At 35.0% G+C, this 24,973-nt stretch overlaps 1 protein-coding gene across 6 annotated transcripts in view; it reads left to right on the forward strand.

The window, feature by feature from the left end:
• Positions 1 to 24,973, forward strand: part of CHD9 (chromodomain helicase DNA binding protein 9) — a 168,312-nt gene that overhangs the window by 77,243 nt on the left and 66,096 nt on the right. For all 6 annotated transcript variants that reach the window (XM_028093242.2, XM_028093256.2, XM_028093250.2 and 3 more), the window contains 9 exons: positions 6,416 to 6,527; positions 10,223 to 10,369; positions 11,267 to 11,335; positions 11,419 to 11,474; positions 12,115 to 12,232; positions 15,493 to 15,579; positions 15,789 to 15,926; positions 18,897 to 19,018; positions 22,250 to 22,493. In XM_028093242.2, coding sequence (XP_027949043.1) covers positions 6,416 to 6,527; positions 10,223 to 10,369; positions 11,267 to 11,335; positions 11,419 to 11,474; positions 12,115 to 12,232; positions 15,493 to 15,579; positions 15,789 to 15,926; positions 18,897 to 19,018; positions 22,250 to 22,493 — 1,093 coding nt within the window. The remainder of the gene's footprint in view (positions 1 to 6,415; positions 6,528 to 10,222; positions 10,370 to 11,266; positions 11,336 to 11,418; positions 11,475 to 12,114; positions 12,233 to 15,492; positions 15,580 to 15,788; positions 15,927 to 18,896; positions 19,019 to 22,249; positions 22,494 to 24,973) is intronic.

Consider the following 24,973-nt stretch of genomic DNA (forward strand, 5'->3'; position numbering starts at 1 on the left):
CACTGAAGTAAAGTTTTTGATTTAATGCTCCTACTCTATCAGTATTTTTCAACATAAACACCCTTTTCTCTTTTAAAAAAGAAGTATTTTTTAAGAATAAGTCAATATATTGACTGATTATTAATACTTAGTTAATACTTGTATTGAAACAACTCAGTGAATTCAACTTTTTAAAAAAATCCTATCCGTCCTTAAAGAGGAGGTAATTTAGTCCAAGTTACCAAGAGCATACAAGACAATGTTACCTTCACAAACTGAAGGATTAACTAAAATAAAGAACCCTTTTTTAAAACTTGCTTTTCCGGGGCTCCTGGGTGGCTCAGTCGTTATAAAGCGTCTGCCTTTGGCTCGGGTCATGATCCCAGGGTTCTGGGATCGATTTGGCTGGGGGCCTGCTTCTCCCTCTCCCACTCCCCCTGCTTGTGTTCCCTCTCTCACTGTGTCTCTCTCTGTCAAATAAATAAATAAAATCTTTTAAAAAAAAATAAAACTTGCTTTTTCCAGAGGAGTTTAAGCTAGAGTCTTGAGTAGACCCTTAAAATGGAGAAATTTCACCAGGTTAAAAGTTTTTCTTTTTTTAAAAAAAAGTTTCTATTTTATGACTTTAAAAATAGCTGCAGTGTCTTTCACTTGGCTTGCAAAGAAAAACATTATAATGTGAAATAGTATTTTTGCTTGTTTCCTTCACTTATGATGAATTGGATGCATTAATTACAACAAATGGACTAATTGGGGAAGAGTCATTGTTTGTCCAATTATTGCAGTGAGAGAATCAACAGGGGGCAATTACAGATTGACATTGTGTAGAATGCAGCTTGTTACCCAGCCTCTACTAATAAACATGTGGGTAGGATTCAGATGAGTGCATAAATTACATCTGAAAATCAAATATAGATGTCAAGTATAAACACTGAGGTTTTCCAGTGCAAATGAAATAATATTTCAAATTTATACTTAATTTGAAATTGCCCTTTGCTGTCTGAAACAAGCTATGTTTTGATATTTAGTTCTTTTACTTGTTGCTGCAATTTGCTAACATTGATAACAGATCCCTTTAATGATTTAAAAACAAAACTTGCAAAAAGTCTTTATTATTCATGTATTCTGTATTTTGCACTCTACTTTGGTGATATTTCTAAGAATAGCAAACTGTCAGTTTATTTGAAGAATGTATCTATAATGAACTTTTAGTTTCATTTATAATGATATTTTATTTTAGAATTCATATAGTAGACTCTTTGTGATCTGTGATGGAAGAATGGAATGCTCTTTGGAAATTGGGTATTTTACTTAACTGATTTCATTTTATTTTCTCTACTTTGGGATCATCCGATTTCTCTCACATAATATTTATGGCAAACATTTGTCATTATACAGGTAGTAGAGATTTGTGGTTGTTAGAAAATCAGATAAACGTTAACCTTAATAATTTACTAAAAGATAATAATAGTTTCATATTTCTCTGTATCCATTAAACTATATATTTATTGACATTAAGTCCTGATTGATCATTTTATTTTAAAATCAGTAAGATGTTGGAAATAGTAGACTAGAAATAAAGAGACCTTTATTGTCTTTTACTAAACTTGTGACTCAGGCTTTAATTTCACCTTTTGGAGCTAAAGCTTCCCTATTAGTATATTGGGACTAGCACCATATCTATCTCAGAGTTTTTCTCAGGATCAACTGAGATATTGTAAGCAAAACACTTTGGTGTGTTTTAAGTGCTCTATAAATATAAAATCATTTTATTATCCTGAATATTTGTTTTTAGAGTTTTCTATGATAAAAACTCTGAACCAGTGGTTCCCAAACCTGGTGGAACATCAGAATCTTTTAGGGAATTTTTTAAAAGTCTGATTGGAGTCCCACTTAACTAGATCTGAAGCCTGGGGTTGGAACCTACAAATCTGTATTTTTTTTTTTTACTTTTTACTTTTGAATTAATCTCAGACTTGCAAAAAATAGGTCAGAGTTCCTTTAGACTCTTCACCTAGCTTCCTCAAATGTTAACATCTTATATAACCAAAGCACGATTATCAAACCCAGAAAAAAACACTTGTACAATTCCATTAACTTAGAAACCTCATACAAATTTTGTTAGTTGTTCCATTTTTTTGGCCAAGATCCTACATTTCATTGTGTTGACATCTCTCCTTACACTCTTCCAATTTGGGATAATTCCTCAGTCTCTGTCTTTTGTAATGTTTTCAGTATTGAAGCATACTGGCCAGTGATTTTGTAGAATGTCTCTCAGTTTGGGTTTGTCTGATATTTTCTGATTCGGAATCCTTATTTTTAACAGACAGCCTTCTAATGAAGCCTACCTCTCACACATTTAAGAATTACTCAATACCAACGTAATCTTTGTTCCCCTTCATAGTATCACCTATGTGCCATTTTAGAACTTTACAATAAACCAGTATGACTTCATTGTTTCCAAGAATCAGTGTTCTGTGTAAGTAACCCTAGTTTTTAAATCTTAAAATATGTCTGTATTTTACTCAGAAATGTGTCAGTCAAGCATGACTTAATGTTTTAGAATCACCTTTTTCCTACCATGGAAATGTACCGTTTTTTAACAGAAAGGGCATGTGTAAATATTTTGGACTTTGTAAGGTTTAACAGGAAACTACCATATCTGAAATATCTCTTACAAAGTTAGGATTTAAAAGAGATTTTTGCATAGGTTAAGAATGGTTAATTAAAAAAGATTTTTGCATAGGTTAAGAATGGTTAATGAGTTTACGAAATAAGATGCTCTTCCAGGCCTATGGAACAACCTTGGAAGAAAATACGGAATATATTGAAAACACAATTTAAAAGGTTCTTTTTTGTTTTGAAGAACATTTTCAAATAATTAATATAATGAAGGTTTATCCTAAGGTATTACAGGCAATGTTTTTACTAGGACTTACCCTCCTCCACTAAAAAGGGTAGGCATCTGAGATTGATAGGGCAGCACTTACTAGTATTTCTTTTCTAGAGATTCAAGCAATATTTATCTATAAAAATGAGCAAATGGCAGAGTGCATCCAATATATATTTCTACTACCTAATTTTACTTAGAGTTATCCCTGATCTTGCCACTGAAGACCAGCTGGACAAGTGTGTTAGGCTGTATTGTGTAATCACAAGGAGCATCATGCTTACCCTTAGGAGGAGGTTTTTGCTGGAAGAGGAGACTTCTAGAAAACTAATAATGTCTTGTTTCTTGATCTAGAAGCTGGTTACACATTTATGTTCATTTGAGAAAATTCATGAAGCTGTTCTCTTTTGATGTGTGTACTTTTCTGAACTTATATAATCTTTTCACATTAAGAGACTGTTAGGTTTAGGGAAAGTGAGGGGTTGCATTTGGGAACATTTTGAGAGCTTCAGTTTAAGCTCTGGAGTGAGGCATACTTAATTTGTATTTCTAGTCTTACTATCAGTGTGATTTTGAGCAAGGCATTTAACTTCCCTAAGCCTCCGTTTCCTCCTCTTATAAAATGCTAGTATTCACTTCTCGGAATTGTATGAACATCAAATGAGAGAATGCATGTTAAAGTCAGCAGAGACTGCTTCCATAAACACTGGGTAAATGGAAGCTTTGAAAATGTAAAGGAGTTCCAAGAGTTCAGATAACAGTGGGGTGAGGACTGAAAGTGAAATAGTCTGTATAGACAGATGAGGAGGAGGAAAAACAAGATCCTGTGGTATCTAATAGTAGATATGACCTCAAGGGAGAGTTTTCTGTTAGCAGGGAAACCGGAGTAAGGAAAAGGGACCGGAAGAGGGAAGAAATGACCAGTGAAAGTGGTGAGAGGGAATGAAGCATAAACATGGTTGGTTCCTTAGTGTTGTTTCAGATTATCTTTTTGTACTCTCTCTGATTTCCTGGTTCCAACGGGAGCTGTGTTTGTACTTTTATTTGCTTGTCCGAAGAGTGCAGGTGAGACACCCAGTAAAAGTTATCCTTCTCCTGTGGAAGGTGGTAATCATGCCATACACGAATAATCTGGGGCACCTGGGTGGCTCAGTTGTTAAGCGTCTGCCTTCGGCTCAGGTCATGGTCCCAGGGTCCTAGGATTGAGCCCAGCATCGGGCTCCCTGCTCTGCGGGAAGCCTGCTTCTCCCTCTCCCACTCCCCCTGCTTGTGTTCCCTCTCTGGCTATGTCTCTTTCTGTCAAATAAATAAATAAAATCTTTAAAAAAAAGAATAATCTGGGAGTAACTCTTTCTAGAAGTTTCTTGCGTCATATCTAATCATCCAGTCAGTGGCCATGTCAATTGATTCTGCCTCCATAATAAAGTTGTGCTTTTCTTCACCTCTTCATCCACACAGCGTAGCCCTGTGTTGCTCTCTTCATGCCTCGCTTGAGTTGTCATTTGCCTGATTGCTGGTTTCCCTGCCTTGAGTTTCTCTTCTAGTTGCATCGCCCTCTTGTTTGAAATTCTTCCCCCACCAATTTTATTGAGATACAATTGACATATAACATTGTATTCATTTAAGGTGTACAATATAATAATTTGACATATGTACCTATTGCAAAACTGTTGCCAAAAAAGTCTAGTTAATACCCATCACCTCACTAATTGCAAATTTTTTTTTCTCGTGATGAGAACTTTGAAGATTCACTCTCTTTTAGCAACTTTCAAATATACAGTGTGGTATTGTTAACTATGATCACCATGCTGTATTTTAAATCTGTAGAACTTATTTGTGTAAAATTCTCATATCTTCCAAATGCTTTATTATTTTTTTTCATGTATTCAGAATATCTCCGAGGCATTTGTTGTCAGTGGTGAACAAGACAGATTGTTTCAATTCCTGCCCTGCCGAGCTTAAAAGCTGGCCTTAAGCTAAAATGTTAACTCCTTACATGTCATATAGGATCTTCGGTGATCTTCACCCTATCTAGATGACCATCCCTCTGCTTCTTCCTCCTGCTGTGCTTTGTGGATCTCTGACATGCTGTTGTCACTGTGCATTTCTCTCATTCTTCTGTAATACCCCCCTACCTGGAATGCACCCTCTGTCTTCTTTCACTACCAGTTGACCTCCCTTTTATCATTTATTTCCTGTCTCAAACTTTACCTTTTCTGTAAAGGTACTCCTTTACAGTAGACAGAAGCACTTCTTTTGTGTTCACATTACATCCGGTACTAACTTCCACTTCTGAGTTTGAACCATGTTCATATTTTAACAATGATACTTTAACGTTAGGGACTGTGTCAAATCCTAGAACCTAGGAGTACCTGGCATATAATAATTAGAGGTTAGTTCAGAAATTACTGTGTCAGGACTTTGCTAAGAATTCATTTGCATTATTCCACTTAATTCTCAACAACAGAAGAGGTAGCTATTATAGGATCCCTATTTTCCTGGCAGGGAAACTAAGGCTAAAAGAGATCAAATAATTTGCCAGGTGTCTTACAGATAAGCAAATGGTAGAATCAGGTTTAAAATCTTTGATGCTATGATTTCAAAGTGTGTGCTCTTAACCTCCAAGTTTTCCCACATTAATAAATAATTGTTGAAGAAAGTTCTTCTGTCTTTCTGATACATCATACTTAAAAATATTTGGGGAAATTTTCTCTGTTTGGAATATCGATATCTAAAATAGAATTTCCCTGATTAGCGATTAGCATGGTTTATGATTAGTATGGTGCTTCAAAATCATGTACTCTCACTTGTTGAACTAGAATAAGGAAATGTGGGAGCTCTGTACTTTCTACCTCTGATCAGGAAAAAAACTGAAAACACATTTTCATTTTAAACATTTGTATCTGATGTGTGTGTATAAATATTAATATGTATATATACATACACATATATATATATGAGAGACAGGCAAACTGTGGAAATATAAAAAAAGAGTTTTTAACTCTTTAGGAACATATACTACAGCTAAGATAAGCCTTCGCATAAATGAAATAATTGAAGGACAATCCATTGTTGAAGTGTTTTCAGTAAGGGAGAAATTAGGGTAAAAAGTAGTAGAGGCTTCTAGGGAATAGGTGGGGTAGAAAGACATTAAGTGGAATTTGAATTTAGTAAGAGGTGGAAGGGTGAAAAACCCTCATTCCAAATCTACAAGACAATAAATGAATTATTTTAATTCCTAGATACAGTTATATCACCTGACATTTTTTCCCATGAAAAATAATTTTGAGCCCGAGAAACAAGTGATAGAACTTGACTGCCTTTCTGTGCTTAAAAGTATGTTAACTGTAATACTGATTTGTGTTTGTTCCATTAGAATGCAGTTCTTGTCTTGAAAATGTCATTGTGGAGTTCATGATAATTATCCTCTTTGGTTGCACATTCATGTGATATGAAATGGAAAAATGTTTATCACGGCAATCTTAATATGACCACAAATGGAAAAAGGCAGAGTTCATACTGTTTACTCTTTTCCTCTTGAAACAGCAAACTCATTATTACATTGGGTAAGAAACAAAAAAGAAAGAATGAGTCTTCAGATGAGCTATCTGATACAGAGCAGATGCCACAACATACATGCAAAGAGGAGGACTCTCAAGTGAGTATTACATTTTTTTCTGAGAAATGAAGCACTGATAGAATTATTTAGGTAGCCTAAACCTGCTTTATGGTTATTTATACTCTAGTTTAGTAGTAAAACTACATTTTATTATATGGTAGAACTTGAAGACAGCATTATGACAATATGCTTCTAATAGTATTACCATAGAATGTTGGACCTGGTTACGTATCCTCTCTAAACCCCTCATTTTTCAGATAGTGAAACCAAATCCCAGAGAGGTTAAGTAACAGGCCAAAGTCCCTGATGGCTTTTAGCATGGAGAAATAGCTAGTGATATTATCCTGTACTTATATAGTGCTTTGAATTGAACTTAATGATGGAGATCCTAAGTTTTAGAATCACATACAGTGATAGAGCAAATGGGTTGAATTATTCCTAGAGATAATTCCTTTGGTCTGCTTCTGTCAAAGAAAAGATAACCAATTATATTTAAAATCCCCTAATGTAGACAAGCATACTGTGCATTTCGCCTTTTTTTTAATAGGTGGATATTCACAATAACCTTGTGAAGTTAAAAAAATATATATATATGTACATATATATATATAGGGAAGGTCATAATAATTCAGGCCACCCTCTGCTCTTTAATAATTAAAGTACAACTCTAGGCCGTATGGGTGGTGGCAGTTGTTGCATTATGGGGCCAGAAAGCCCCTGAATGGCCTTTCTTCTTCCTTATGCAGCTTCTTATCCAATGGGAGAGTAGTGGCTCAAGGCTCCTGGGCTGCTGCAAGAGTTGAGGTAAGGGCAGTGACTGAGCTCCTAATACTATATGGCCTGGCTTTTTCTTCACATGTTATCCTTCACTCAGGCAGACTTACAGTTACCTTAATCACCATGAGAAAATTCAGTTTAATTTTTACTAGCATAAGGCTGGCCATTTTTCCATTATGTAATTACCAAACAATGAAATGGTAGAATAGGTTAACATGCACATTTCTTCCATACCTTTCCTTGTAGTGTTAGGTTGCTTTGATAGGCATGTTGCTTTAACACTAAAATATAGGTGAAGAAGAAAAGAAATATTTTCTAGTAAACGATTATAAATCTGTTTTACTGATATATTTAAATGTACCATATGAATGATGGAGAGGTCTGTGTAGCTTTCAACCACCAGGGACTGTCAGGATTTGAAGGCTGAAAAAATAATTTAAGTTTCAGGCTTGGAGTCAGGTGGAAATCTAAAAATCTGAATGTGATATTTAATTTTTTACCTTTAATCTTAATACACAGTACTTCAGTAGTCTGTATTTGCAGACTTCATTAAAGAAAAAAAACACAGCACATTATATTAGGATTATTATAGGAAATAACATGTTATCATAACAAAATATTAGTGATTTATGGGTGTATTTCTGACCGCTTATGTGAAGTGTTTTGGACTAATCCGTTGAAGCCTCTAAGACAGAAGAAAAAAAGCTGGAAAAAAAATTCGAAGAAAGAATTTGTCACTATTTTAAATTGTGCTTTGAAAACATTAAGAGAAAGAAAGCCAGAAAAAAGCACATTAGCCAAAAATGTGTACACCAAATTAGTTCTTATATTTTTAAAGTAGTAGCGATATTACATGACAGAGAAAGATAATTTGATGAGAGTGGCACCTCATTTGGCTCTGCCTGATGTGTAACTGGGTACTCTAGTAGAATATAATTTATTCCACTGTAATGATTCCAGCTATAATCTTATAATATCTATAATAATCTTATAATATTCCAGCTATAATCATATACCTCGGACTTTTTAATTAATCTTTTAGACTGATAAAGTCTTCATGAGGGTGCAGTTTACAAATTTATTGCTCTCATTTTATCTTGTGAAGAATCAACTAAATTTGCACTTTTGAGAGTTCAAAGGATTCTTTAAGGCACTCATTTACAATTTACTAAAGACCTAAGTGAGGCATTTCAAAGAGCTAACAGATGCCTAAAATGACCAGAAAGGAAACTTAAATGCTGAAAACATCAAACAGAATCTTTTAAAAGTATACTGAATTATACTTAAACTTCATTATTTAGAAGATTTGTGCCCAGTGAGACATAACATTGGTAATACATGTTATTGTTAGAATAATAAATGTCACTGTTGGTTTATTAATTTAAACTATTCCTGAATATTCAGAGCCATATGATGCCTGTTGTAGAACTCTAAATATTCCTTTAGCCTTGTATTAGACTAGAGATCCACAGACTTTTTCTCTCAAGTAATAATAAATATTACATATTTTTTTCAAAATAGGGTGTGGGAAAATTTGGGTTTCTAGAAATCCTTTTATTATAACTTTTATATGCTACCTTCCCTGTCTCCCATATTAACAAAAGTGTTACTTTGAGTTTTGAAAATGCAAATGTCTTCATGGCCAAGAGATGGTGGGACCCATCCTAATTGAGCCATGAAGTTATCTACTCTATTTGGGTGAGCTAACTTACCATATTAGTGCCTTTCTTTCTCTCAATATTCCACAACTCAAGAGAAAGAGGCAAAGGCACACTGAAGGCCACTGCTGAGAAGTTTCCCCCCAGCCTGCTGCACTGATGGAGCCATCTTTGTTATGGAAATAGGAAAGGCCTGCCAAATTGAGGGTACTCGCAGAAACCAAAAGGAGAATACATGGGTTATTTTGCAGGTCACATTATGGGGGAATGTCATGGGAGTTACTAAATATATAAGAGAAAATGGCATAGAGAAAGGAAGAAGGGGTAGATTTACCAAATATTGAGCAATAGAAAAGTTGGCTAAGACTCCTCCACCCATGAGATTTTAAAGAGGTGGAAAAAAGCAAACCTAAGTCCTCTGAAGTTGTCAAGCCAATGTGAGATTTTGATTTTGTAGTGGGGAACATCAAATATTAGATCTTTAGGGAGGTAAGTAAAGCCATGTGTATTTGATACCTGATTTAAAATCACTTAGTTTATTTTAAAATTATGGTACTACATGTAATACTTTTCAAAAGGCTTACTTCTGGTTTTAATAGTGGTGTTCTTTATTTTTAAGGGAAGCTAGTAAGGTTAGTAAAACACTGGTTCTTCTTTCATACACATTTAATTATTTGGTAGATTTACTTGATTAGTTTGTGTATCTCTTTTAAAGCATTTTATATTCTTTTGTCTTATTCTGTTTTAAACACAAGTTCATGGATTTTGTGGTAAATATTGTTTGATTTATTCTTCTAATTTTATGTCCCTGATTATTTAACCAGTATTCATCTGATGCACTTTTTAGGTTTGGGGCAGAAACTGAAAGTATTAACAGTTTAAAATATGTGTTGCCCAAAGTGTGAAATAGCTAAATAAAACATGTTTTTACTCTTCTGAACGATAGTTTCTAAAGAGAAGTAATAAAACAATAAATGTATTACTAATAAAATAGGTTTTGCCCAAGCTGTGAAATAGTTAAATAAAATAAATCTTTTTATTCCTAACAATTTCTAAAGAAAAGTAATAAAGGTATTACTAATCTTTATTTGAAACCTTAGGAAGTAAAACAAGATTCTAAGCCTGTGACAAAGAGCAAGTTACAATCTTCCTTTAATTAAAAGGAAAAATGAGAAAAGATGAGTGTCAAATACAGTTTCAGGAATGTAATGTACAAAATTGCCACACTAAAAGTAATTATTTTAAAAATCTTTCCTTTAAAATCTATCATATAAATATGATCCTTATGGTTCATTGCAGAAAAGAAGATCAAATCGTCAAATTAAAAGAAAAAAATATGCAGAAGATGCAGAAGGGAAACAATCTGAAGAAGAGGTTAAAGGTTCTATGAAAATAAAAAAGAATTCAGCTCCTTTACCTGGTGAACAACCTTTACAATTATTTGTGGTAAGACAGATTCGGAATTATGACTGCAAATCATTTGAAACCAACATATTTTCTTTAAAATACTTTTATTATCTTTCCTCCTAAAACCTACTCCAACTTTTCCTCCTGGATTCCCTATTGTAGTTGATAGAACCGTTAATTATTCAGATCAGAAACCTAGGAATTCATCCTCTCTGTTTTCTTCCTTTGCTTCCTCATCCTGTTTATCACCACGTTTTTCACCCCTAAATAGATATTTCTGAAACTCCTCCAGATTCTGTCCTTTCTGCAGAATATTTCTAAATTACAGGCCTGATCATAGTACTTTCTACTTAAAGCTCCTCTTAGAGCTTCCTAAGTCTCACAAAAAATAATGATGCCTTCTTAGCACATCATATAAAGCCCTTTGTATGAATTTTTTTTGTCCTTATCTCCGGCCACTTCTTAACAAGCACTGAATCCTCTGACCTTCTGAACATAGGTGCACTCTCTGTCTTTGATTATGCGTTTTCATCTTTTAATCTTCCTTATCTGGATTATGAACCAACCACTCATCTGCCAACTGAGTGATCTGACACCTTGGGCAAGTACTTAGTTCTCTGTGCCTGAGCTTCCTAATCTGTACAGTGGAGAGATGACAATGGCGTAGTGTAGTTGCAAAGATTAAATTAGTTAATGTGTGTGAAGTGCTGACAATAATGCTGAGCCCATTAAGAAGCACAGTATGTTTACCATGATGATGATGAGGAGGACAATAACAGCAATGATTTCTTTTTCCATTTTTATATTCCTAACATTTAACACAGTGCCTGACATATGTGCTAAATAAACTGAATTTTAGTGTTCATAAAAATACAAAGTGGCAACTAAAGGAATTTTTAGAATGTGACATTGTATCTTCTTTCCTCCATCCCATAGGAGAATCCAAGTGAAGAAGATGCTGCAATTGTAGACAAAATACTATCTTCTAGAACTGTAAAAAAGGAAGTAAGTAATTGCACATTACATTTTACCCTTTATAGTCCATGGCCTGATTATTAGAGTCATAAGTATTGATTTTATTTTCTTAGGTATCGCCTGGAGTGATGATTGATACAGAAGAATTTTTTGTAAAATACAAGAATTAGTAAGTATCTAAGTTAGAAAATGCTGATTTGTATATAAATTAATATATTTAAAAATATTAAGTTAAATTATTTTTTTATTTTACCTGAATTTTAAAATGTTTTATTAGTTTAAAACTTTTTGTGGTAAAAATTTAAGTGAATTTTTTTCAGGAAATGTTAATTGTTAACATCAAAATGCAGGAATCTTTATAAAATATTCTTTTACAAATTATAGACATTACTTATTATATTTATATTGTTGAACTTTTCAGATTATTCAAGTTTTTCCTATACTTAGGTGAAAAAGTTTTAAATAAAATTACATTGGTTTCAAAACAAGTTAGCTTTTTCTGATCATGACAAAACTGTTACAGTGAGGAAATAAATGATAAATCACGTCTCATTACCTTTATGACTTGGTTTATCATTCTGTTTCTATGTGGCAAATGGCATATCTTTATACTACAGTCTTCTTAGGATATAGTGACCACAGTGGCTTTAGAAATTGTGTGGAGTCTGTTGACATTAAATGAAATGATGAGCTACCTATTCGTAAAGTTGAATATTCTGTATTGGATGCTGTGAATAAAAATAAATCTTAAAAAACCAAAACATGTTTTACTATGTCTTTCTAATATATTGCTTTTATAAAAATTTTAGCTCCTATCTTCACTGTGAGTGGGCCACAGAACAGCAGCTTTTGAAAGATAAAAGGATCCAGCAGAAAATCAAACGATTCAAATTGAGACAAGCACAAAGAGCACATTTTTTTGCAGATGTAAGAAAAAGAAATAAACTATTATGTGTTGAACTCTGAACGCATGCAGTATTTATCAAATTTTAAATATTATTCATTTTAATTCTTAGGCTTCCAAGTTTGATATTTGAACACAAATGCTTCTACATATAGTAGTTTTCTCTCACCAAATTTAGCTTGGAAACTAGCTGAAACAGGAACACTGATAATTCAGAGTGGTAGATAACTCTTGTATTTTTAAATTAGCATGAAATACATGCTAATTCAACTTAGAGGTGAATATGAGTGGGTTAATATCTCAGAGAATTATATCAGCAAAGTTATTCAAGTAATGGAAATGGGAATGTAGCCAATAAATGGAAACTTAAGATTTTTTCAGTACGTGAAATACACTGCATATTTTCTGTGCCAGGTTTGTGTATGTATGAACAAACCATCTTAGGCATAATTCATTTTAAAGGCCTCACCAATTAGTTGATGTCCTTTTCTACTCTAAATTTTTTTCTTTTTCCTTTTAATAGGCTTGTTTTAGAGCAGTTTTAGATTCATCTAAATTTTTTTAACTTTCTAATTTGAAGATTTTTTTAGAGTTTTTATTTTGAAAAATCTAAGTTGCAAAAATAGTACAATAAATTCCTATATATGTATATATTATTGAAGTATATTTGACACACAGTGTTACATTAGTTTCAGGTGTACAACATAGTGATTCCACTAGTCTGTATATTATATTGTGCTCAGCACAACTGTAACTTCCATCTGTCACCGTACAGCACTATTACAATACCACTGACTATATTCCCTATGCTATATGTTTTATTTTCCTACATACATTTTAGTAAGATTCCCTAAATGTTCATATTTTACCATGTTGGCTTTGTCACTCACATTCATTCTCCCTCTGCCTCTGTCCTCTCTCCTTCCCTGCCTTTCTTCCATGCACATACATTTCTTTTCTAAACCATTTGAATGTAAATTGCAAATACTTCAGTATTTAATTTTTTAATTATGTTATATAATAATAGTATAATTAACATGTATGTAGTATTAGCTCATCTACAGACTGACCTTACTCATATTTCACTAATTGTTCCACTATTTTTATAGCAAAAAAGGTGTTTTTGTGTTTATTGTGGTCCAGAATCCAATCCAGCATCATATGTTGAATTTAGTTGTCATGTCTCTGTTAGTCTTTGTTTTTCATTACTTGGACATTTTTTTTAAGAGTATAAGTGGTTTATTTTGTAGAATGTCCCTAAATATGGGGTTGTCTCATGTTACCTCAGTATTCAAGTCATGCATTTTTTTTTAAGTCATGCATTTTTTAAAAGAACATCACTGTATTGTACATCCAAAACTAATATAACACTGAATGTTAACTACCCTAGAATTAAAATTTAAAAATAAAATACCACCACAGAAATGATGCTGTACCCTTCTCACTGAAGGAGGAGGAGCATGATACCTAGTTGCCCCATTACTGGTGGAGTTAGCTTTAATGACTAGATTATGGTAGTATCTGGCAGATTTTTTTCACCATGAAGTTACTGTTACTTCCTTTGTAATTATAAAATCTCCTTCAAAAATTTGATGATTCTGATGACCTACTCAGTTTATGGATGCTGGGAGGCCAAAAATTTTTCACATCCTCACTCTAATATAGAAGTTTCTAATGAGCTGAAGATTTTAGAAGTACTTAATTAATAATCTTTTAATTTTTCATAAAGACTAATTTTTCTCACTTGACTCAGGTACAACATAAATTGGAGCTATGCAGATTGTCTTAAAGTACCTCATTACCATTCTGATGTTGGGCAGTGTCTTTGTTATCAAGAGATCCTGAGATGATACTCTCGTTCGGGAAGGATTTGAGACAGTGAAGAGAACTAAAGACAGAACCGTGAAGCACTACAGTATTTAGAGGTTAAGCAGAGGAGGAAAGGCAGCAGAGATAGCAGAGAAGGGCTATTGAAAGTGAGGCATTCAGGAATGAATAGGAAGCAGCCAGGCAGACGAGAGAAGGATCAGCAGTCTGTTCAGAAGAGAGAAGAAGGAGTAAAAAACATGGAGGTGTGCCATAACATGGAGTTTGAAAAGCCTGTGTTTTGTACTTTGGAAGCATGAAATCTGGGGTACAGCTGTGCCAAGCAATAGGAGATGAGGCTGGAGGACAAGGTAGGATCCTATTTATTCCACAAAAACCAATGTGGGCCTGATCCCCAAATAAGGGAGGGTCAGTGAAGGATTGGAAGCAAGGGAGCAATAGGTAAGATTTATGTTTGGAACATCACTCGGGTCAGTGTGAAAACCGACTAAAGGGAGGCAGGAAGGTAGTCGAAGACTAGTGAGGAGGTTGTTTAAGGTCCAAGTAAGAACTGATGAAGCAGTGAGAAAGAGGAAAGGGGAACCAATTTGAGTTGTAGTTGAAGGCAGAATCTGTAAGAATTGATGACTTAGTAGATGTGGAAGATAAAGAAAAAAGAGAAGGAATCTGAGCTAACTTCTCCATTTCTGACTTGGGTAACTGGGAATAAAGTGTGGAAGGGGTGCTATGTTACCGTTAACCCAGTAGGAAGCTACAGGAAGGAAGCACAGGTTGAAGAGTAAATGAGTGTAGTTTGAGGTAACTCAGATAGAGTTTGCATCCATTGAAGTAACTGGGTCCTGAGCACAAGAATCATCAGTAGATAAAGAATGTCTGATAGAGGGGCTCCTAAGTGGCTCCGTCTGTTAAGCGTCTGCCTTCGGCTAGGTCGTGACCCTAGAACTCTGGGATCGAGCCCCACATTGGGCTCCCTGCTCAGCGGTGAGTCAGCTTTTCCCTTTCCCTCTGCCCCTCACCCTGCTTGTGCTCTCTCTCTCTCAAATAAATAAATAAATACAATTTTTAAAAAAAGAATGCTTGATGCAGCTGAGAGATGAGCCTGCAGGTGGGGTGATTGGTCTTCAACACGTAGGCCTGAGGAAAGTGGCACAAGAAAGATACAGAGGCTCTTCTAGGAAAATTTTAAAGAGTGTATCTTCTAGAGTGAGTCACTTGTCTGAGATATCTTATTTCTTAGTGTTATTCGGTTGGTTTTATTACACATAACGTGGTGATTCATAATATAGACATGTGTCTTAGATATCTTTTGGAAATTAAAATGGAAATGTCCCACTTATTGAAAATTTAATTGAAATCAAGCTTCTATTCTAGAAAATAGCTAGTAAATTTGTGTTTATTTCACTTTTATCTTTCTACTTCTTTGTCAATTATCACTTAAGTTACTTTTTAATTTTAGATGGAAGAGGAACCATTTAACCCAGACTACGTTGAAGTAGACAGAGTGTTAGAAGTCTCTTTTTGTGAAGATAAAGATACTGGTGAGGTAAATATTTAGGGGAACAATTTTTTTTTAATTAGGAAAAACCTAAAACTTTCCAAATGTTAAAACTAAACTCCTTTTTAAAAATTAATGACCTAAAAACACTGGAAAATGTTTCGTTAGTTTTTATTGATGTAGGTTAAGCATATTTAAACTGTTTCTAAGTTCTCTTTTTCAAAATAGTAAAATGGAAAAAAAATTTTTTTTTACAGCCTGTTATTTACTACTTAGTAAAGTGGTGCTCATTACCATATGAAGATAGTACATGGGAACTGAAAGAAGACGTAGATCTTGCAAAAATAGAAGAGTTTGAACAGTTACAAGCTTCAAGGCCTGACACAAGACATTTGGTAAGAACCATGTCTTAGACAACTTCATAAAATTTTAGCACTTCTTTTATCCAACAGATTTAATGTAATCTTTGCATTTTTAATTTTCTTTTGGTGTACAATGAATACTGTATTTTAAAAATTGCTACATAGTATCTTATGTATGTTAATTTAACTATTCCTCCATTAGTGGCTATTCCAGTTTTGTTTTGTTTTGTTTTTTGTCATAAACAGTGCTACATTGAACATTGAGTCCATGTACAAGTATCTGTGAGACAAGTCAGAAGTGTAATCACTTGGAGCATATGTGCATTTATTTTTTTTAATTTTTATTGTTATGTTAATCACCATACATTACATCATTAGTTTGTGATATAGTGTCAAGATTCATTGTTTGTGAATAACACCCAGTGCTCCATGCAGAACATACCCTCTTTAATACCCATCACCAGGCTAACACATCCCCCCACCCCCCTCCCCTCTAGAACCCTCAGTTTGTTTTTCAGAGTCCATCGTCTCTCATGGTTCGTCTCCCCCTCTGACTTACTCCCCTTCATTCTTCCCCTCCTGCTATCTTCTTCTTAACATATATTGCATTTGTTTCAGAGGTACAGATCTGTGATTCAACAGTCTTGCACAATTCACAGTGCTCACCATAGCACATACCCTCCCCAATGTCTATCACCCAGACACCCCATCCCTCCCACCCCACCCCCACTCCAGCAACCCTCAGTTTGTTTCCTGAGATTAAGAATTCCTCATATCAGTGAGGTCATATGATACATGTCTTTCTCTGACTGATTTATTTCACTCAGCATAACACCCTCCAGTTCCATCCACATCGTTGCAAATGGCAAGATCTCATTCTTTTTGTGCATTTATAATTTTGATGAGTATTTCCTTCAAGTTTCCCTTGACAATTTGCAAATGCTTCTGCCTCATCTCTGAATTTAAGAGTTTCCCACAACTGTTTCTCTCAGGTCATTTATAAAAATACCAAGAATATCAGTTTCAGCTCGAGGTGGAGTTATTCTCAATATGTATAATAAGGAAAAATCCTTATTATACCCACCTTGTCCTTCTTTTCTATAAACCAGTTAATTCTCCATAACTAAATAGTTCATCTCCTTCAATAGTAGCTTTATTTTAGAGGAACCTTTTATATGAAATATTGTTAAAAGCCTACATAAATTCAGTATGTTGATTTTTTTTTTTAATTGACTACATGTATGTCTCCTCCCTGGTCAAATAATAAAAAGTAGATTATTGACTTTTCTAGTACAGAAACTATAGAATTCTAGAAGGCTATGGCAAGTTGTGATATTGCTGATAATTATATAAATTTTTACTTTCATTTCCTCAAATTGTTTACTTTCAATCCTAAGACATAGGATTATTGTCATGTGAATCCAGTTTTGGGGAGCCAACCAAAAGAAATTCACCATGAGGAGACCTGTTATTTTATTAAGTATTTTCTCCTGTCCTCTTTAAAATGTAATTTGGCCACAGAAATTTCTTACTTCACTAAAGACGGAATTTATACATGAAAAAGCAGGAGCAGATCACTTTTCCATTAACATCAGAGTGAGAAAGGGCTGCCATGAAAAATGTGGAGATACAACAGAAGAGAAGAAATGAAGTAAAATTGTTCATGGAATAGATCATATTTTCTTTTTTTGGTTTTTTTTCTTTAAAGATTTTATTTATTTGACAGAGAGAGCACACAAGCAGGGAGAGCAGCAGTGAGAAGGAGAAGCAGGCTCCCCACTGAGCAGGGAGCCAGATGTGGGGCTCCATCCCAGGACCCTGGGATCATGACCTGAGCCGAAGGCAGACGTTTAACTGACTGAGCCACCCAGGCGTCCCCATAATAATTTTATTTCTAATAGCCAGTATAAGTATTCATCAGTAGGTGAATGGATAAACAAATTGTGGGATATCTCCCTCTGTGTGCTCTTCCTCTCTTTCTCTCTCTCAAATAAATCTTAAAATAAAAAAAAGAAAGTTTATGAACATTAGTAGACAAGTCTTCGTCTAGACATGTGCTTTCATTTCTCTTCAGTAAATACCTATGAGTAAAATGGCTGGGTCATATGTTAGGTGTATGTTTAATTTTTTAAGAAACTGCCAAACTTGGGGTGCCTGGGTGCCTCAGTCATTAAGCGTCTGCCTTTGGCTCGGGTCATAGTCTGGGGTCCTGGGATTGAGCCCCGCATCAGGCTCCCTGCTCTCCCTCTCCCACTCCCCCTGCTTGTGTTCCCTCTTTCACTGTGTCTCTCTCTGTCAAATAAATAAATAAAATCTTTAGAAAAAGAAAAAGAAACTGCCAAACTTTTTCCAATTGGTCATACCATATTACATTCCCAACAGCATTGTGTAAGAGTCCTAGTTGCTTCACATCCTGTTAGCTTTGGCTCTTTTCATAGATGTACCTTATCAGGCTGAGGAGGTTCCCTTCTATTAAAAATTTAATGAGAATTTTTATTAGGAATAGGTGTTGGAGTTTTTAAATCCCTTTTCTGCATCTATTGAGATTATCATATTTTTGGTTTTTCTAGTCTATTGATTAACATTGATTAATTTTCAAATTTAAACCACCTTCCATTCCTAGGAAAGATCTCCTTGGTCATGATAGATTATCCTTTTCATATATTGGATTCCATTTGCTAAAATTTTGTTATGAATCTTTGCATCTATATTCATTAGGGATATTGTTGTATAGTGGGTTTTTGGTTTGTTTGGTTTTTTTTGTAGTATCTTTGATTTTAGTGCCTGGGCTACATGGAATGAGTTAGAACGTATGCTGCCTTCTTCAGTTTTCTGGAAGAGTTTGTGCAGAACTAATTTGGTCTTTAGATGTTTGAAAAATATCATCATAACACCATATAATGTTATGCCTCTATAATTTTTAAAAGCAATGCTTTTACCATGTATGAGATGTATGGAGGATTAAAAAACCTGAAACACACCAGTCTTTGTTTTTCCACAAAGGATCGTCCTCCCGCTAATATGTGGAAAAAAATTGATCAATCCAGGGACTATAAAAATGGCAATCAACTCAGGGAATATCAACTGGAAGGACTCAACTGGCTCTTATTCAATTGGTACAATAGGTATGTAATATATCTTAATAGAAAAAAGTTTAGTGTGTTGTTTTTTTATGTGTGTTAAAATATATTAAGTAAAATAGGTACTGATGTTGCTATATTATTACTGTCATGGAGTCTTTATTATTGAAAGTGAGGTTACCTCAGGAAGATGTGTAAATTATAATTTAGGATTTTGACTTCAACTGCTTCATTTAAATGTATGCCACTCAGAATAGAAGAAAGTTGATAAGATGATTAATAGTAAAATTTGAAATACCTTTCTTACCATCATAAAACATCTGTTATGTTACAGAACATTTTGCAACTTATCAGCTTATACTGCTGTCTGCTAGTAATTGAATCTAGTTAGTAAAGTGTGAGCAATTATATCAGTAAGAATTAAGTAGGTCTATTATTTAAGTCTTCAGCAAAGCAGATTGTCAGCAGTTGATGAGTAGAAATCAAAATATAAGAATCTACTAATGAATTTATGCTTTCTGTTATTTATTTTCCAAGTTCAAAATGCTGGGTGGAACATTAGCTCACTTTTTTGCAGTGAAAAGATAATTGCAAAAGAAGTGAAAAATGGACCCACAGTTGAGAAAGTACAGTGGCATATACAAAAGAGCAAGCAAAGGCATTATGATTAGTAATAACAGAAAAATTTGATGACACTTTTTATTCAGAATCACTCTTCCATGTTTTTACTTCTCACGTGATTCTTCTGAGTTGTTGCACTCAGTAATTGTGAGTCCTGAGACAGTCATGTGGAGTTACGGGGACTTGTTAACGCCCCACAGCAGTCTTTCCTCTGGTTTATATTTTCTAAATGTTAACCATCATTTTTTCCAAGAGACCCTTCCAGGTAAAATAGTTAACAAAGTATTGTTTTGCTTGTCCTTCCCCATTGCCTACATTGCTTGTTTTAAACTTCCAGCACTTTCCTCAGGCTGTCTGTCACAACCCTACCCTCTTCACCCCCATGTGACTGCTCCATAGAGAGGGCCCGTAGGTGAGCTTGTTCAGGTTCTTGCCTGCCCTCACAGCCAGGCCGACAAACGTATCTCCATTCTTAGCTTTTCTTAGCCATCCTCATGTACCAGAAGTTAAAAGGTGCCTCCCCACAACCAAGACTCATGTACCACCTCCGTTCTTGACATGCAGCTCGTCCAGTTTTCTCAGAGCCTCACTTGCATCGACTGTCATCCTGCACTTTTAGACCTTCAAGCCATCTCAAGACTAGTGCTGTCCGTCCCTTCACTCTGTGAACAAATCTGGGTCTAACCTTTCATAAAAATACAAGAAAGAAAAGGGTAAACCTTCTCTTCTTGGTTCTGTTTTTCCTTCTAGTGACCTCGAGCCCTCTGTAATTTCGTGGAAGAAAGCCTACAGGAGCTCTTCCCATTTCCTCATCTCCCACTCGCTTTAACCCTGTTGCTTAGATTTGAGTCTTATCTTTGAAACGTGTTATTTCCCAATCCATGGGGTATTTTTCAGCCCTAGTTTGCGTGTCCCTGCTGCTTTGGGTTTTGGTTGCTCCTTCTGTAAACTTCACCCCATTCTCAGCCGCAGCAGCTTCCACAGTGGGACTCTCTCCAGACCCTGTGACTTGCTGGTCTGCTGGTTTCCCTTCCTCTGCCTGCCCTTTCAGTGTTGCTTTTCCTCCTAATGGTGCTCTTTTGCTCTCCTCGTGGTACAGGTTTGTTCTTCCTAAGCCGTACTCCACACCCCCTGTGCCTTCATTTATCAATAACATTCTCATGGTCGCGTATCTTTATCTCTAAGGCCTTGAACTCCAAGCCCGTATCTCTCTTTGCCTCTTGCTACCTTAAAATCTATCTCACTGATTCTTTTTTCAGCACAAAATTCAAAATTAATCTTATCGTTTCCTGTTTCCTCTGTACCAAACTAGTTCTTACAACATATTTTGTATTTCGGTTAACAATAACACAATAAAGGGGCGCCTGGCTGGCTCAGTCAGAGCATGCAACTCTTGATCTTCGGGTTATGGAGCCCACTTGGGAAAAAAAAAAAAAAGAATAACACGATTACTGAAATCTGGCTGTCATCAAACCCCCCGTATATCTGGTTGGTCACTAAGTCCAAATCATTCTAAGTCATAATTAACTTTGGAATCCATTCTCTCCTCTTAGTCCCCCCTCCCTTAGTCCAAGTGCCCGCCATTGTTTCCTGCATTATTGCAGTACTTTCCCAGTTAGTGCGCCAGCTTGTAGTCACCTCACCTTCTAATATCCACAGTGGAGCCAGAGTGAGCCTCAGAGTACAAATACAATCGCATCAGGGTTCTTTAAAAATTTTAAGTGGCTCCCATTGCATAACAGAATGATGTCCAGTGTTCTTTATTTATGACCTCTTCTTACCTTAGTGATACCCCCATCTCAAAACCACATTTGTAGTCTCCCAGGTGATCGTGTTCTTTACACTTCTGCTCCTTTGCTGTGCTCCCTGGCAAAATCCTACCCATTACTGACCTCTTCTCCGAAAGAGAGCTCCTTTTCTACCATCTCTTTTTGCCAGAGTTGGACACTTACTCCTCTGAGTTTCTGTAATAAACTTAACCCTGAAGGTTCTCAACTGGCCATATATTATAATCATCTGTGGAACTTTTTTAAAAACAAATTCTAGCTGCTTTTATCCTCCTCCATACACTTTGACGTAATGTGTAGGGGAGAGCCCTGGGTGTCTCTCTTTCCTTCAGGCTTTTAGGCTCTTCTAATGCCCAGCCAGAATTGAAAACCAGTGCTTTGTTTGTGCTTCCATGATAGCACATTGCATGGTTTATTTATTTATTTATTTATTTGCATGTCTGCTTCTCTAATAGATAAAAGCCCCTGGAAGGCTGAGAACATGTTCTATTTCTTTTGTATCCCATTTTCTCATACTCTCCCTGAGATATAGAAGGTATTTAATAAATGCTTCCTGAATAAATAATATATTTAGTTTGCCTCACTCCTGCCGTTTCATTCTTTAACAAAACCATACCTCTGACAGGTGTTATCTTTATTTTGGAGCTACAGAAATCTATAGTTTTCCCTCTGCAAGATTATAATAAAATTAGAGTTTCATATGTATACAAAATGATATGCCTAGTCTACACTTCAGCAACTTTTATGTTTTTATAAATGCAAGTATTTTAACTTGATCTTTGATTATTTTTGTATATTTATCTTTAAGAACATTGTAGTGTACAGAAAAACCCAATGTATACATGGATAATATATTTGTTTATTTCAGACGAAACTGCATTTTAGCAGATGAAATGGGTCTTGGCAAAACCATTCAATCAATTACATTCCTCTACGAAATCCTTCTGACTGGTATAAGAGGACCTTTCCTGATTATTGCTCCACTTTCTACTATTGCAAACTGGGAGAGAGAATTTCGTACATGGACTGATATTAATGTTGTGGTTTATCATGGGAGCCTGATTAGCAGACAGATGATACAGCAATATGAGATGTACTTCAGGGACTCACAGGTGTGTTACTGGTGATTTTGTTTGTTGTTTGAAAGGTCAGGTTTGAAAAAGCCAATTATTATGCTTTCATTATTTTCAAATTTGGGATGGATTTTATTTGCCTACGTACATCTTAGTTCAATCTCTTTATTCATCATATTTATTTTACAATAAACTTTAGTAGCTGAAGAGGACAATGACAAGGAATTAGGATCAACATTTCTGGTTCACTATATAGTATGCTGATTTATACAAATGTACTAATTTGATTGTATCCCTAATTTTTCAACTAGAATAATTGTTTTACTAATTGCTTTTAAATACACATTAAATTTAGTTTTAGAATAATACCCATCTCTTTGATCATCCTCCAGTTTTTCCCCTCCATTTTTAAAATTCAAATCTTCAATGAACACCATGGGTTTAAATGCCTCTTGAGATGAAACCATAGGTTCTTTTTCATGTTCAAAGGATTGTGATTTTAGATACATTTGGTTTGTTTTGTATGCAGATACAAGCATACCTCTCTCTTATTTTCCCCTTTGGCTTGATTATTCCAGTGCTCTGGTGATTTGGTGGTTTTCTTCTGCCCGGTATCCAGAAGGCACATTTTCCATTTTACTTTGGCCTCTTTAGTAGGAAACTGAGTAGGAGATTTCTTATTTTTTGGCTAAATACACACGTCATAAAATGAAGAGATAACATTATAGTAAAGAATTTTCTAGCAGAAAGTTAAAAGTCTAGAAAGCATTAAGTGCCAGTTGCAGTTTTGAGTGGTAATAGGACTTTAGATTAAGAATTTTATTAAGAAAAAATGAACAAGATTATTAAAACAGTTCACACAAAGTTATACTCTTTAATTGGAATAGGTTCATTTGCCTGACATTCTGCCTCAGTAGCACCTTAATATTTTATTTTTCTTTCACTAATTCTTTTGTTTTATAAGGATCGTTATGTGATAATGTCATGTGATATGCTACAGGTTGAAGTAAGCTAATGTGCCTAGCCTTCTGCTGCTTTCCTTCCCAATTGTAACTGATTTTCTACCTATTCAAAGCTGAAAATGGTTGAATTACTTGATTTAGTCCCTCTTACTTTTATGGTTGAAACAATTACATTCCTATGAAATTAAGCATCTAATATAACCCTTTAGTTATTCTTCAGTTTTATTATAACTATCACCTTTGTACCTTTCAAGCCTCTGACATCTCAGATTATAGTTTGATTTCCTCCCATAGTGTTTTATTCTTCTCAATCATACATTTGTAGAATTTAAGAGCTGTATGGTATCATAAAAATGATTATGATTGACTTAGTTCAATCTTATTTTTTTTACAGAAGGTATATTTAAATATTGGGAGTTTAAGAGATGTTTAAAAGGGTTACAGTTTTAATAAATGTCTCATATGAGTTTGGTATAAACAAATCCCAGCAAAACTGGGTTTAATAAACCCAGGTCACTTAGACTCAAAAGCCCTTGTTCTTAAACACTAAACACTGTGATATCACTTTAACTGAATGCATCCTGTCCCCAGTTGTTAGAACTGTATAAATGCCCTAGACTTATACTTTATGCCTTTTTTAATAGTATTCTACTAGATCTGTTATTCAACTTAATGGCCATTGTATATAATCAAAATGAATTAATCTAATTAAGTTGGTAGGAATTAAACTCTGAATCAGAATATGTGATCTTTCTTAACCTCTCGTAGTCCCTGATAGTCTACAGTTTTCAGTCCCGTTTAAATATTCTCTTGGCTTGGATTCCAGGACTTTGTACTGTCCTATATTACCACCTATTCCTTCTGAAGCTCCCTTTACTGGTTCCTTCTTATCTTCCCTGTCTAAACTTGGGGGTGACACCAGGGCTGTCTTCAGACTCTTTTATATCCATACTCATTCCATCAGAGATTTGATTCAGTCACAAAACTTGAGTACCATCTATACTGCTCGAAATTCCGAAATCTTATCACCAACTCTACCTTCTTTCCTGAATTCCAAAGTCCTCTCCAAATGCCTATTCAGCTGTTCCACTTGGGTATCTACTAACCCACTCAAACATAACATGTCCAGAATCCTGAATTTTCTCATTGTAGTAAGTAGCAACACTGCCTTCTAATTGTTCAAGCTAAAAAATTTTACAGTTAAACTTGAATCATCTTTTTATCTCACTCTACACCTATCCATCAGCAAATCCTATTGGCTCTACCTTCAAAATACATTCAGAACTGAATACTTCTCATGACTTCCAATCATGATCTCTTCCTTGGATTACTACGACAGTCCCTTAATTGGTCTCTATGATCTGTCCTTGGCCTCTTTCAGACTGTTTTCACTACAGCAGCCAAAGGGACTCTTAAAATACATGTCAAATCATGGCACTTCCTGTCTCACAACCCTCCAATAGCTTCTTGCTCAGAGAAGGAGCCAATCCTTAGCATACTTTCAAGTCCCAGTACAGCTTCGTCCCCTCCACGACTCAATGGGTTTCAACTTCTCTG

The sequence above is a fragment of the Eumetopias jubatus genome, unplaced genomic scaffold (assembly GCF_037043125.1).
Source record: "Eumetopias jubatus isolate StellerSeaLion01/CBP00866 unplaced genomic scaffold, mEumJub1_p1.0 scaffold_10, whole genome shotgun sequence".
Lineage (NCBI taxonomy): Eukaryota > Metazoa > Chordata > Mammalia > Carnivora > Otariidae > Eumetopias > Eumetopias jubatus.